This window comes from Schistocerca cancellata, chromosome 5 (assembly GCF_023864275.1).
Source record: "Schistocerca cancellata isolate TAMUIC-IGC-003103 chromosome 5, iqSchCanc2.1, whole genome shotgun sequence".
Taxonomy (NCBI): domain Eukaryota; kingdom Metazoa; phylum Arthropoda; class Insecta; order Orthoptera; family Acrididae; genus Schistocerca; species Schistocerca cancellata.
Window position 1 is genome coordinate 242,038,964 of NC_064630.1, and position 16,156 is coordinate 242,055,119.

Sequence of the window (16,156 nt, forward strand, 5' to 3'; positions counted from 1 at the left end):
TTTTATAGCAAAATTCTGTCAAGTAGACTATTTATGAAATTACAGTATTTCCCATCTATTGCTCAAGGGCACAATTTGTTCCAAATACTCAGTCAGTGTTCAGAAACATACAAGGTGTAACTAAATTCCCTTTACAGACAGTGAGGCCTTGTAGCGGAGACCAACATGGTCAAGGAATTAAGGACAGGAAACAGGACATTTTTCCACTATACGCAAAATACTACAACACAAGTTCAAACCTCCCATATTTTTGGTGCCACAGGCTAGGATGTTATGTATGGCATTCACCAATAACATGACATTCTATGCCCTCTACTGGTTTGTTTGCATACCATTCAGTTGTTTGTGACCTGCTGTATGTACTTGCTGTTGTGCTTTGTGGTCTTTGTTCATACTGTACAGTAGTAATCATTCACTACAGTACAGAATGCAAGCTGTACATACATTTCATTTTTAATGTATTGTTGTTGACCACAGTGAACTACATGTTTGCAGAATACGCCAGCATGGCATACCGTATGGGAACCTCAATGCATCAAATGTACGTGGAGCATTTTCCCACTGCCACACACCTTCGCAATTCCTCTTTGCTGTGGTGTGTCAGTTGGTCTCACAGGGCCACCTGTGATGCTCCATGGTGATGCACACACCCGAGTCTGAAGAAGCTGTACTCCAGGCATTGGAGGAGGAGGTGATGATGAGTAAGAGAAACATAGCAGGTAGGCTGAATGTGGATCACCAAACTACACCCAATACAAACCAACCCACCACCACCACCCAGAAGCTACAGGCAATGCAGGTACAGGATTTTGTTTCACTAGCTCACTTCTGCAGGCGGTTCTTGACGGAAAATCCTATTCACAGATGAAGCAAAGTTCATCAGGGAAGGTTTTCTCAATTCCCACAACAGTCATGTGTGGGCTGATGAGAACCCGTAAGCTGCGTGCCTCCATGGGCTTCAGGAATGATGTGGTCTGAATATCTGGGCAGGGTTCCTGGCCCCCACTTTCTTCCACCATACCTCATGGGTGTTGCGTACTTGCGGTTCCTTGACGGCGTAGTGCATGGGCTCTTGGTAGACATGCCACTGAAAGTGCATCAAAATGTGGTTCCAGCATGACTGCATACCACCTCCCCTTCACATGTGTCAGAGACTACCTGTACCAATGATTTGGGCAACAGTGGGTAGATCATGGTGGCCTGGTTGCTTAGCCTGCAGGCTCTCCTGACTTGAACCCATTATACTACTACCAGTGTGTAAATCCTTGATTTACGAGACCCTTGTGGCATCCAAGAAAGACCTGTGGGTGCAGTTATGGCTTTGGCGGCTGCTGGAGGATCAGGGATTAGTGATGGTGTGCAACAGAACATGGTATATAGGTACTATATCTGTGTTGACATCAACAGTCATCACATCGAGCCCTACTTGTAAGTGTTATGGCTTTGGCGGCTGCTGGAGGATCAGGGATTAGTGATGGTGTGCAACAGAACATGGTATATAGGTACCAGATCTGTGTTGACATCAACAGTCATCACATCGAGCCCTACTTGTAAGTGTTATGGCTTTGGCGGCTGCTGGAGGATCAGGGATTAGTGATGGTGTGCAACGGAACATGGTATATAGGTACCAGATCTGTGTTGACATCAACAGTCATCACATCGAGCCCTACTTGTAAGTGAACCCAGATGAGAAGCAGCAAGCATGAGAGAGCAATGTGTGTTGCAGTATTTTGGCTGTTGCTGGGAAAACAGCACATTTCCAGACAATAGTTCCTATGCTAAACTTAACCATCTCGGTCCCCACTACAAGCCCTCAAAGTCAGGAAAGGGAATTTGGTTACACACTATATAATGGCAAAGTAAGTGAGGATACCTCTGACGATTCCTCTATTACCACTGTTGCCTATAGTTTAAATTAGATTCCCTCTAGCCCTCAGATGCAGGGTGACTTCCCCATTCAGTTATTGAACAGTCATTTCCCCTAACCCACAACCCTGTTTTTCGAAGAAATAAAATTATAGTCCTAAAAACTGTCATTTTTGACACACTGTTTCTTTTACCTGCCTACCGTCAGTAATGAGAATGTTTTTATTGCCATCTTATCTGGTTGCAGGATTTCAATATTCATTTCCATAAATATGTTTCTTTTTTTATGAAGTCAAGCTGTACAATTAAGTGTTATAAACTTATTATTAAAAGAACATACATGTGTTCATTGTAAGAAATCTCAATATTTTCTAATATAACTGGGTAACTAAAAACAACATTTTTCTCTAAAGCAGAAATCCTTTTACCTCTATGCTCACTTTCAACACCGAGTTCACTGGTAACTGCACAAAACATACACACTTTCCACCCCTGAGCAACAGATACCACAATGGGGCAAGATTAGTATATCTGTCGTGAGGCAATTTGCTGCTGTATCTGAAAATTAAAAATATCCGTAAATTAGAATCAATGCTACATCTCAGCTTGGCAAAATTTTGTTTTTCAATAGAACCTTTGGGCAACTTATGGGTAATACAGGGGACACACACAATTGCACTGGAGCTAAACAACAGCCCGAAATGATTCTAGCGATGTATTGTATTTATCCAAGAAATCACAATATTGTACAATTTGTATGTATAATATAAATTGTTTTATAATAAATCAGTTACACAAGGCTTCCAGATGAACTTAAATACCCACAAATTAATATCAACACTAATTGTTGGTATAATGATAATCACTTTTACTGAGGAAAGGAAATCAATGCATCAAATTTTGAACAATAAAATAGGCAGTGAATAAACAAGACTTTCACAGAACTTATATATGGTTGACCATTTTTCCCCACACAGCCCCATACTAAAACACAGAGCGCCCTGAGTATAGAGGTACTTGAACATAGCTCATCTGGTTCTTGTGCGGATGGTTGATTGCAGTACTGTTGCAGCCATAGGTGTGGTCAAAAGTATGACAAGAGGTGAGCAGTTGGTAGTTGAGCCCATAGCTGAGGTCTGCATAAATGCATCAGGGCATTGCGTAACCTCGGTTGTCTACATGCAGTCCAAAGGTGGCGACTTATCACCCACACTTGTTTCCCTCTCTACAGGTACCTTGCTGCATTTGACATTCTGCAAAATGTCTAACAGGTGCTGTCTATGTTGGATCACTTGGAAAGGTCTGGTGTATGAGGGCTGAAGAGGGGCTCGAACTAAATCAGCATGCAGCATGCTATGGGAGCAGCCAGCCAAGGCTTTGTGTACAAAAATTTTGTGTTCACGGTGGTGCAAAACGGGTAGCCGTTGGAGCTTTGCAACATGTTCAGGAATCGGCTGTACCAATTGTGGCAGTTCCACCCACTTTAGTGCAGGTGTGAAGAAGTTTGCCACAATCCTCAGTGACTCCCCATAAACCACTTTGGATTTCAGACAATGACTTACAGATGTCCCATTTATAAGCTGTCCGAGAAAGTGTTTCCATGCACTTCTTTTGGTCAAACGAGAGCAGCCTTTATAATACTATACCCCATTTCAACCATTCCATTGCTGGCATGATGGTAGCTCGTAGTGTGGTGGCTTTGGAAAATGCGCAGCCCTAGTCTAGTGTAATGTGGGGAGGACAGCTGAAGCGTGCTAATCAATTTGCAACAAGCATTTTTTGCAACTGTCTCGGTGGATATATCTGTGACTGGTATAGCTTCTGCACTTCTCACGCATCCGTGTACTGCCATGAATAGATACTTGTAGCCTTCTGAAGACGGTAGAGGTCCCAGGAGGTCAATGTGTATGTAACCGATATCCACTGGAGGCACAAGGAGATGTTCAATATCTGTGTGAGCATCACATCCCAGTTTGCACTGCTGGTGTTGGCAGTATGCGGGAACCCAGCCCTCCTCCACCACCACCACCACCACCACCACGACATTTTTTTTTTTTAAATTCACGGCCACAAAAAACTGCTGATTTGTAATATAGTAGTGGCATTTTCCCCTCGATGTAATAGGCTGTGGACACGGTTGAATGCCACTTTTTTGAAAATGTGGCAAAATGTAGGGTCACAGTTTCCATTGTGAGACATCGCACCATATTTTAGAGTTGCCACCTAGTGCGTCAACTTGCTTCAGCCTCATTCCCATGCAAGGATCATTTACTAAAAGTTGCAGTTGTCAATTTGTTGCTAGGATCATAGTGAGATTTTTTAGTTCAAAACATTAACCAAACTACAAATGCAAGAAAAGTGCTCAGCAACTATATTTTCTGTGTCTTTAATGTTATGAATTTACGAGACAAACTGACTGATAAATTCATTGTGCCAGAAATGTCAAGAGGAACATTTAGCACTGACATTCTGAAAGGCCGATATGATTGGGTCAGGATCTGTATAGATCATCACTGGCTGAGCTTCAATTTGAGGGCAACAATGCCTCAAACTCTGACATATCACCAGAAGCTCTCTATCATTTGCACTTCATTTCTTTTGCCCTGGCTGTATATATATATTTTTTAGAAAAAAAAAACTAGCTACCAATGATTGTTGACTTTTTGGTGTATTGCACCAGTTACACTTTGGCTGGTATCTACATTACTGGCTGGCCAATAATGTAGATGGTACAGGGTGGGAGAGCAGCATTTCTTTCACGAGACTCACCTGTAGACCACAGAAAGGTTTGTTCATTTCTGGAGTCCACTTGAGTACTCATTTGCCCTTGGTGTTGTGACCAAAAAGTGTGTTCTTTAGACATGTTTGAATGGAAGCTGTCACTGGAAGATGGTGGCAATAAAAATTCACCATGCACAAAAAATATCTCAAGTGCTGCTAATCTTGCGGCTTTGGAAGGTAATGTAAAATGGATAACTTCTCTGATAGCAGGCAGACACCACGAGGTGAGACCCTATGGCCAAGGAAGGTTAATTCACTTTTCCACGTGGCACATTTATCCTCATGTAACACAGTGTCACGGCTATAAGGTCAATGTCATACTTCATGAACATCCCTGTTATGTAACTGGGTGTTGACGAGAATACCAGGATATCGACTACATATGTGAAACAAAAAGTCGGTCCTTGAAAACCTTTGTCAATGTAGCTATGCCATGTTTCAACAGTGTTTTTTGAGTCCAAATGCCATGAATTCAAGAAATCAAAGAATAAAAGGCTTTATCACAGCTGTTTTTGTATATAACTAGACGTCATTGGAATTTGATTGTAAGACTTGTAGCAGTCCACAAGAGTGAAAACAGTTGCAACCCCCAAAGCAGATGTCAATGTAATAGCTATGGGATGCCTATCTAGTACAGTTCTAGCATTCAATTCACAGTAATCCCTGCTGGGATACTACGAGCCATCCTTAAGGACCACAGACTGTCGGGATGACTTATAACACCCGAATGAAGCATTTCCTCCAGATTGATTTAGTCTCTATTAAGCATTCTAGTGCAATCATGTGGACACAGTGTGAAACTGGTGGGCCAGAGGTCATACATATGTAGTGCAAATCACAGGGTTTAATGTTACGTTGTTGCTTCAACCTCTGTGGCGTTGAAAAAACTCCACAGTATGCACAATGTTAATGTCCTGAGAGAAATGTGTACCTATATTGTCAACTCTTCCCAGCATGCCAAAAGCAGAGCAACCCCGAGTTCCTTCAATTTGTGACTGCTGAGCCAATTTATTAGAGATGCATTTGTGGAATCCACAGTAAGCACGAAATGCGGAAGCAAATCAGCACCCTTGAAATGTGAAACAAATCAGTGCCTAAGATGAGATGTGTCATGTCTGCAACCACAAAAATCCACTCAAAATGGGAAGCACTGATTGTCAGATCTCTGTGGCCATGGGTGAGGATAATAGAGTTGTTTGCAGATGTTAAATATGGAAGTTTATCAAACATTACATCAGTTGTGCACGGAGTAGGGAGAGTGCTGTCTTCTGAGCTGGTGTTGATCAGGTAAACCAAACCAGGATTTTTGCCAGAAATATGAAACCAGCATAACACTGCAGTGTACAGTGGGGGCAGTAGAGACTGAATCATCTGAACATGTGTTGTACTGTTATAAATGACACTTCTGCCATTGTGCCCCCACCTGTAACCAGTTGTGAGACTGCTCCTTTTGTTGGCAGCACTGTTTATCATTGTGACCATCTGTCACAAATAACCCAGATTGCCCTTGCGTTTTTGGCACTCACAACAAGGCTTCATGCACTTCAGAGCTTGACATCAGAAATATCTATGATACTAGCAGACGTTAGTACAGCTAGCTTGGTATTGTATGTGAACTTGAGATTGATGAGCAGAATAATGTTGTGAATGTGAACTTTTCTTAGGGCCACTCCACAGTTGTAATGCTTGAAACCTCTTTATCATCATTTCAATTGTAACACATAGGATTCAAAGTTCTATGGTTATGCTCAGTGAGTGTCACTACGTGACAGTGGCACAGTGAGGCATCATCTCTTTACTTGAGCTTGGTGGTCGACAGTTTTATTTGGCTGGAACACTTGTAGCTATTGGTGCTGCAGCCACCACAGCAATCAAATCTACTATTGCATGCATCCTGCAACTTGCAGTAACTTCAGCAAAGATTGCTCTACATGCACAATTAGAGCTAGCTGTACTTGTGAAGCCAGCTGTTGTTGCCAGATATGTAACAACAAATGGTCAGAAACCACATTAGTGTCAACCATAGCATGTAAATGTCTCCAAAACTCTGATGGGTTTTTGTCAGCATGTTTTTCGTGCTACAGCACTTGTTCAAGTGGTAGTTTAATTCAACAAGCAACTTAAGCTGTTTTATGAGCAAGGTAGGCTTACTGGTGAAGTGGATGCAAAATAACGTCTGAAACTAAAGCAGCTACCCACTGGTCAAGGTTGCTGATTGCCAGTGTAAACTAATCATGGTCTTCAGAGATCTGGTGATGCGTAAAAATGTTCTCTATAAAGGATGGTCTACAATTGTAAATGCAACATAAGAGAATCGCACAAGCCAGCAGGTGGAAAGCCTTTAACGCAGATGAAAGCATCGGAATTGGTAACATTGTTGCATCTGGCCTTTAATGTTGCTTCCTGGCAAACTGGGGGTAACCAAAATGGCTAGTTGCACTTCGTAATTCTTGGTATGTGGTCGGGGGTGATACCTGCGGTAACGCTTGCACCTCCTCTGGCATTGGAATAATTCCTGCTGCGGTAACTAAATACTCTAAAAAAGTCACTTGGTTTTGTCCTAGGACCCACTTCTTGCGATTAATGGCCACACCATAATCACTGAGACATTGAAAAACCTGTGTCAGATGATCCTTATGCTTGTCTGTCGTTTTAGAAAACACTTGAATGTCGTCAATGTAGGCAAAACAAAAATGCAGGCCGTGCAAAACCTCGTCGATAATCCTTTGCCAATATCTGGACTGCATTTGTAAGTCCAAAAGGCGTACGCATGTGTTCGAAAAGGCCAAACAGGGTAGTTATAGCTGTCTTTGGGAATTCTGCTGGCACTGGAATTTGCATATAAGCCGTAGAGGGTATGTCGCACGAGGATGGGCTGTCATGATGCACAGTATCAAAACTCGTCCGAGTTTACCAAGTGATTTATTATTTCCAGCTACAGTGCCCGCATTCCTCTCAGTCTGCATCACTGGGTCCCGCAATGCTGAGGATACCACTTCGCTGTCTGCGAAATGGCGTGGCGTAGAATGGCTGCCTCAGCGATCCGTGCAATGCACAACTGTGTGTCGGCCTTGTTCGGCTGTGCAGTTGTGATGACATCAGGATGTGCTGGCAGTCGACTCAGCGGTCTTTGCCCGCTTTGTCTCAGTGCTACCTGCTGGGAGCTACAAGGTGCCCATGGCGTGCTTCCTCGACAGCATGGCCAAGGTCGCAGCAACAAGTGCCCACGATCCGTCATCCGAATCTGTGGACCTTGCCTTGGAATGCTTCCGCCGTGTGTTGGAAGCCAACAAGACTGCCTGCGGTAGCGACCTGCCGTGGACTGGGGCACTGGCACCCCATCTGCTGCTGCGTGTAGCCGGTTGTGTGACACACCCCACCGTCCAGGAGAGCTGTCACACTTGAATGACTTGCTAGTGAACCAGCGCCTATTTACATGTGGCTGTGTGCCTCTGTTTTGCTAACGCGCCGCTCCGAGTCAGTACTCATAACACCTGGCTTGGGCCAGTGGGCCACTTCTGCCTGTAACACTTGTGCCATGCAAACCGCTGCATCTACTCTTTTCCGCAGGTCTACAGCCCTGAGGCCTCCATTCTACTTCGCAACCACCGATAGCGTAACTTATTGTCAACAGGCCCGTGCCTGGTCATAACTTGTGCGCTTCAAAATATTGCACCGAAGCTAAACCTTTCCCATCTTAAACAGTGGTGCCGCTACATTATTCCCCCCTTCAGAAAGACCCAGTACGCAGGTCAACAACTAACTACTCTTAAACTTGTTTGGGTCGGCACATACTTATGACATATTTACTACTACTATTAGAAAACTTAGATGTGCTCAAGTCCTCTTAAACACATGACATGAGACAAAACGTAAAAATTCCTTACCGGATGACCACTCCACTTAACGCTTGATCGACTCCTTACCTACCCGTCTTACACCCTCGGTATCCAATCCACTGGGATTTGGACTACCGTAGGTTCCCTCTAGGAACTGGCTCTCCGCCTGATCAGATTGAAAGCCACACACAACAAAGTTGAGGGTGCGATGGCACTTGGCACGTAGGTGCTCAAAACGATCATTACTTAATGACTCTCAATGAAGAGAAGTCTTCCGAAGTAAGAGTGATTTCAGGTGTGCCGCAGGGGAGTGTCGTAGGACCATTGCTATTCACAATATACATACATGACCTTGTGGATGACATCGGAAGTTCACCGAGGCTTTTTGTGGATGATGCTGTGGTATATCGAGAGGTTGTAACAAAGGAAAATTGTACTGACATGCAGGAGGATCTGCAGCGAATTGATGCATGGTGCAGGGAATGGCAACTGAATCTCAATGTAGACAAGTGTAATGTGCTGCAAATACATAGAAAGAAAAATCCCTTATCATTTAGCTACAATATAGCAGGTCAGCAACTGGAAGCAGTTAATTCCATAAATTATCTGGGAGTACGCATTAGGAGTGATTAAAAATGAAATGATCATATAAAGTTGATCGTCGGTAAAGCAGATGCCAGACTGAGATTCATTGGAAGAATCCTAAGGAAACGCAATCCGAAAACACAGGAAGTTGGTTACAGTACGCTTGTTCACCCACTGCTTGAATACTGCTCACCCGTGTGGGATCCGTACCAGATAGGGTTGATAGAAGAGACAGTGAAGATCCAATGGACAGCAGTGCGCTTCGTTACAGGATCATTTAATAATCGCAAAAGTGTTACGGAGATGATAGATAAACTCCAGTGGGAGACTGCAAGAGATACGCTCAGTAGCTCGGTACGGGCTTTTGTTGAAGTTTCGAGAACATACCTTCACCGAGGAGTCAAGCAGTATATTGCTCCCTCCTACATATATCTCGCGAAGAGACCATGAGGATAAAATCAGAGAGATTAGAGCCCACACAGAGGCATACCGACAAGCCTTCTTTCCACAAACAATACGAGACTGGAATAGAAGGGAGAACCGACAGAGGTACTCAAGGTACCCTCCGCCACACACCGTTAGGTGGCTTGCAGAGTATGGATGTAGATGTAGATTACTTATTGTTGCCTTTCCCTATATTGAGCGACATGCTGCACAAGCTGTTCAGCTGTTATGTGCCCTCTTGCTCTGAAATGAACTGGTTTATGGATCCCAACAGACCTGACTCCAGAGTCGATTTAACAAGGTCAGATTCTGCCTTGGCAAAAACTCTAAAGTTGCTTCTGGCCAGTACAACTGTGGCTGTGTAACATTCAATTGCATGACTCCTGAAATTGATGCTGGCAGATGGAAGGTCGGTCCTATTATGTTACGCACAGGTCCACTGATTAAAATTCCGCTCCCCTCGAGCTCTACACGTTTTGCTTCGGCAAATACTCCCTGCTCAAAACAACTTGCTACTACTATTAATTTTTCATAGGTGGACAAGATCCAATGCCTCCCGACCCGTTGCAATCTCAATTCTGGCTCCATGTTGTCCCTTGGACAGTCTATTTCTTCACTCCTGGCAAAAAATAACTGCACCATGCACGTGTCCGGATTGGTGCTTATCACCCTGGCTGGACATACCATTACCTTCCCTCTATGGCAGCTCCGTAATTCCTCCCTCGTCATCTCGGCGGACCGGCTTTTAACTGCCGAGATCAGCAATACCTCCTCAGTTTTTTTACTTCTACCAAATTGCTCAATGCTCCCCTTTTCAGTGCCTGAGGTCAGGGATCACCACCACCCTTTCTCTCCATTCAAAAAGACTGCTGTCCCCAGCAGGCTCACAATACTTGAAAAACCTACAACATTCGAAAATACAATGCCTAATTAATCTGTGTAAACCCACTGATACATAACAAGGAAACAAAAAACAACTACAAATACTCCACTACTTTCTGGATCTCTTTCTTCCTCTTCCCTTCCTGTGACATGCCTGGAATCACTTCCGGATAACTCTTAAATGGCCACAACCACCCAATGTGTACTACCATTGTTCTAGCTGGCAGCTGAAACTGAACATTAACAGGGGATGTGGTTTCAACTACTTGGTATGGCCCTTGATACCTCACAACGAACTTCTTCATTTTCCCCTTGTGGCGCATAGGGGCTGGATAGCATTACCCATTGCCCTACTCTATATCTACATCTACATCTACATCTACATCTATACTCCGCAAGCCACCCAACGGTGTGTGGCGGAGGGCACTTTACGTGCCACTGTCATTATCTCCCTTTCCTGTTCCAGTCGCGTATGGTTCGCGGGAAGAACGACTGTCTGAAAGCCTCCATGCGCGCTCTAATCTCTCTAATTTTACATTCGTGATCTCCTCGGGAGGTATAAGTAGGGGGAAGCAATATATTCGATACCTCATCCAGAAACGCACCCTCACGAAACCTGGCGAGCAAGCTACACCGCGATGCAGAGCGCCTCTCTTGCAGAGTCTGCCACTTGAGTTTGTTAAACATCTCCTTAACGCTATCACGGTTACCAAATAACCCTGTGACGAAACGCGCCGCTCTTCTTTGGATCTTCTCTATCTCCTCCGTCAACCCGATCTGGTACGGATCCCACACTGATGAGCAATACTCAAGTATAGGTCGAACGAGTGTTTTGTAAGCCACCTCCTTTGTTGATGGACTACATTTTCTAAGGACTCTCCCAATGAATCTCAACCTGGTACCCGCCTTACCAACAATTAATTTTATATGATCATTCCACTTCAAATCGTTCCGCACGCAAACTCCCAGATATTTTACAGAAGTAACTGCTACCAGTGTTTGTTCCGCTATCATATAATCATACAATAAAGGATCCTTCTTTCTATGTATTCACAATACATTACATTTGTCTATATTAAGGGTCAGTTGCCACTCCCTGCACCAAGTGCCTATCCGCTGCAGATCTTCCTGCATTTCGCTACAATTTTCTAATGCTGCAACTTCTCTGTATACTACAGCATCATCCGCGAAAAGCCGCATGGAACTTCCGACACTATCTACTAGGTCATTTATATATATTGTGAAAAGCAATGGTCCCATAACACTCCCCTGTGGCACGCCAGAGGTTACTTTAATGTCTGTAGACGTCTCTCCGTTGATAACAACATGCTGTGTTCTGTTTGCTAAAAACTCTTCAATCCAGCCACACAGCTGGTCTGATATTCCGTAGGCTCTTACTTTGTTTATCAGGCGACAGTGCGGAACTGTATCGAACGCCTTCCGGAAGTCAAGAAAAATAGCATCTACCTGGGAGCCTGTATCTAGTATTTTCTGGGTCTCATGAACAAATAAAGCGAGTTGGGTTTCACACGATCGCTGTTTCCGGAATCCATGTTGATTCCTACATAGTAGATTCTGAGTTTCCAAAAACGACATGATACTCGAGCAAAAGACATGTTCTAAAATTCTACAGCAGATCGACGTCAGAGATATAGGTCTATAGTTTTGCGCATCCTGACATACTGATCCATATTGTGGTAAACTTCCTACCGTGACGGCATTTTTCGCTCAAACCAGTATTAGTATGGAGTTTTGCATTGTATGTGCTTACAATATGCTTCAAATACTCGTCCCACTGACGGTGATGAGAATCCACATAAAATCTCGGCTTCTTCCCGATTGTTCTGTGTACCCATTCTGTCCTTCTGTTTACCTGTGGATGCAACATGCTTGTCCTCAACTTCTTTCCATTCAACAATTTACAATATTCCTTCATTAAATCCGACATGAAGTTGGTCCCTTGGTCAGTAATTATTGTCTCCGGTACACCAATCTTCAAAATCCAGTTCTTTACTAATGCTTGCACAACCATTGCTGCCTGTTGATTTGGCACAGCCACTACCTCCACATAACTCAAAAAATGGTCTATTATTGTCAGAAAGACATCAATTCCCAACAAAGAAAATGGACATGTCGCTTCCGGCAATCTTTGTAGCTGTATCCATTTCAGACTCAAATCTGCTCTCTGTGCACATGGTGTACAATTCCTGACATACTGATCCACATCCACTTTCCTACCTCTCCACCACACTCCTATTCGTCGCTCTACACCCTCCATGACCAGATAACACATGATCACGTGCTTCCTTTAAAACCTTATCTCTCAGTTTCACTGCCACTACTACCCTTGGCCCTAACTTTTTTTCCCTGCACAGAAGACCGTCGTACGTATTGAATTGTAGCTGTGTCGGATACATTTCACAATCGTTGTCAGCGTCCCATAATTCTTGCCATATTGCTAGGTCACAATGTATGACTTCTACTTTTGCCACCTTTCTACTCAGTGCATCTGCATTTACCGTGCTTCTTCCCAGGCTTGTGCACCACCTTGTAGTCGAATTCACTAAGCCTTACAGCCCACCTAGTGAGTCTAGTGGATGGATCCTTCAAATCCAAAAACAACTTCAACACAGCATGATCTGTCACTACCCAAAATCTTCTCCCATATAAATAACATTTAAAATATGTGATTCCATAGATTACCCTAAGCATCTCCCTCTCTGTTGTTTAGTAATTCCTCTCTGCTGCATTCAACTGCCTAGACGCATAGGCTACAGGATGTTCTTTCCCATCAATTTCCTGACTAAGAACACACTATAATTTTTGATTCGACGCATGGCATGCTAGAATAAATTCCTTTTCAAAATCTGGAAACACAAGAACCGGACTTGATGTTAACACTTCTTTCAGTTTGTAAACGCTTTCTGACACACTTCCGTCCATTCAAATTTCACACCCTTCCATAACAATCGCATCAATGGCTGTGCGAAATCTGCAAAACCCTTCATGAACTTTTGATAGAAATTGCACATTCCGACGAATGATTGCACTTCCTTAACTGTTTTCGGCTCCCGAAAATCCCTTACAGCCTGTACCAACCTCAGATCTGTTCGCTCTCCGTCCTTACTGATAATATGACCTAAATATTTCACTTCTTCCAATGGAAAATGAGACTTCTCCAGGCTCAACGACAAACGAGCTGCTCTTAACATCATGAAGACATCCCTTAACTGCTGTCTATGCTGCTCCATACTACTTGAAAACACTATAATATCATCCACATAGACAAGACACCGCCATGGTTTCAAACCCCTCAACACACTGTCTAGCAAACTCTGAAATGTTGCTGGAGCGTTTTTTAAACTGAATGGCATTCTGATGTACTGGTAATGGTGCCCAGGAATAGAGAAAGCAGTTTTTGGACGAGCCTCTGGAGCCACCTCTAACTGATGATCACCACTTGTGAATTCCACCATAGAAAAGTACTGGCACTGTCCTAAGTGATCCAAAGTCTCCCATATGTTTGGAATGGGGTACGCGTCCGTTACTGTCGAATTACTGAGGTATCTGTAATCACAACAGAACCTGTATTTCTTAGTTCCATCCATAGATTCTTTAGGCACAACAACAATGCCCGCTCCCCAGCAACTATTACTATGTTCTCTAATACTGTTTGCAAGCTGCTGATCAATGAAATCCTCCACAATCGGCTGCAAATACCTCGGTATTCTGTTTGGTTTATGGCAAACAGCTGCTTCATTCCCTGTTGTTCTCCTATGTTGAACTAATGGAGTTGCTGGTAACAGCCCTCGCAGAAAAAACAAATCGTTAAATTCCAACTACAATTCTTCCATGTGCTCTTTTTCTTCTCCTTCAAATGCTTAACCTTGTTACACAATGCAGTTCTATCGGCAGTTAGTGGTTGATCGGTACGCCTAGCTCTTGAACACCAGTCTTCGTCATCTGGTACATCCAAATTTGCCACTAAAACTCCTTTTCCCAAATTCACGTTTACAGCGTTAAAATTATCCATGATCACAGGGACTACTTGCCCTTTGTTTCCCTCTCGTACACATACAATACTACATTTCACAAAACAACCTAATGGGTCAAAAATTTCATTGTCCTCCAACGGTTCAATAACACATACTGTACCTATAGGTAGATTTGATTCTACACTTACCCAAAGCGACTTCCCGGTGCCAATAGACACACACATGCGAATTAAGCCTTAATGTTAATGTACGCAGTTCAATTGGTTTGTTCATTAAGTTGAACACCCCTTGTGACAGCTCCGCAACGACAAGTTTCCCCTAGTTGAAATAACATTCCACCAAGTTCCACAGTTCGTTGTCCAAGGTCAATTTTGGCATGATGTTGATGCAAGTTATCTACTCCTAGGATCACATCGTAGCTCTCACTTATCCACAGTATTACCTCCATGCTTGCATCAAATCGGACTTCCCCTATGCGAAAGTCAACTGTCACTGACCCCAAAGGTGTGATGACCTTATCCCCTGTGGATCTAACTTCCTTCATCCCATTAAACTCTTAGCAGCCACTGACACTTGCGCCCCTGTGTCCAACAAAATCTTAAACTTTTTAGTTCTTATGGATCCTACCACTGAACATCCCAACTCTGCATACGTATTTGTAGCACAGAAATTTAACGGGAGCTCCCTCAGGTGGGTCTTGCGCCCCCTCTGCCATTTAACGACTGTCCACCTCCACTAACTCCACACTGCTGGTTTCCACACATTCCTCTATTCCTTGGTGACTGGGTACACTGCCTCTGCACTTGTCCCATACGCCCACACTTATAACATTTTACACCTGCTGTAAACACTGCTTGTCTATCACGTACCCCTGTTGCCGGACCTATTTCCTCACACTGAATTGTCAGCTGAATGGCTGATTACAAATCTTTTGGAGCCCTTCACGCACTTTCCGCAACATATGCGCTGGTAATTCCCTCAAAAATACATCAACTGCCCTTTGCTCGACCTCCTGCAACAGAATACCATTTGCTTCATTGCTCTGACCCAACTCTTAAGTATACTCATTAATTTCTCTTATCCTGTCCGCAAATTTCTCTACTGTCTCCCCCTGCCTCTTTGTCATTGTATTCAACCTCTCCCTGAAGTACTGATTGCTGTTCTGTTTCTTGTACGTCTGTAAAAGCCCCTCCGTCAACTGGTTAAACTGTCCCGCCTTCCTTAAGGCCTCAGAACACCTTACATATGTCTTAGCTTCACCCGTTAATCTAATCTTGGCTTGATGAAATGTTGCTTATTCTGTTTCACATCTTTCTCCTCTAATTGTGGTGTAACAATCTCGGGAAAGTGTTGAAACAGCTGCGTAAACTCATTTGTGACGAATGTTTCTTGCACCTGCACCAGCAACCTGGAAAGGACGGGCAAGGGGAAGTGATAGAAGTCTGTTATGAGAGTACAGAGGAACACTGTCTGGCAGAGTGTGCAGGGACTAGAATGGCAACAGGCGCAGTGTCAGGAGGTTGAGGGGCAGGGAGATAGGGAAAGGAGGAGTGAAAAGGAGAGAAGTGGGTGAGATGGGTTGGTGCATTGACAGAGGGCAGCAAACAAAGAGGCTAGGAGACGAGAACGGGGAGGAGATAATAGGACAGAGGGGGTGGAAACTTTTGTGTGTTAACCAACTCTGCTGCAACCATTGCACAGCTTTTTATATTGGCATGACTACCAACCAGCTGTCTACAAGGATGAATGGCGCCTACCAAACTG

The 16,156-nt window shown here is 43.8% G+C and overlaps 1 protein-coding gene across 7 annotated transcripts in view; it reads right to left on the reverse strand.

Annotated features, from left to right (window-relative positions):
- The window catches only part of LOC126188203 (endoribonuclease Dicer-like), a 425,024-nt gene that overhangs the window by 183,729 nt on the left and 225,139 nt on the right, over window positions 1-16,156 (reverse strand). For all 7 annotated transcript variants that reach the window (XM_049929751.1, XM_049929747.1, XM_049929748.1 and 4 more), the window contains one exon: window positions 2,295-2,424. In XM_049929751.1, the coding sequence (XP_049785708.1) occupies window positions 2,295-2,424 (130 nt within the window). The remainder of the gene's footprint in view (window positions 1-2,294; window positions 2,425-16,156) is intronic.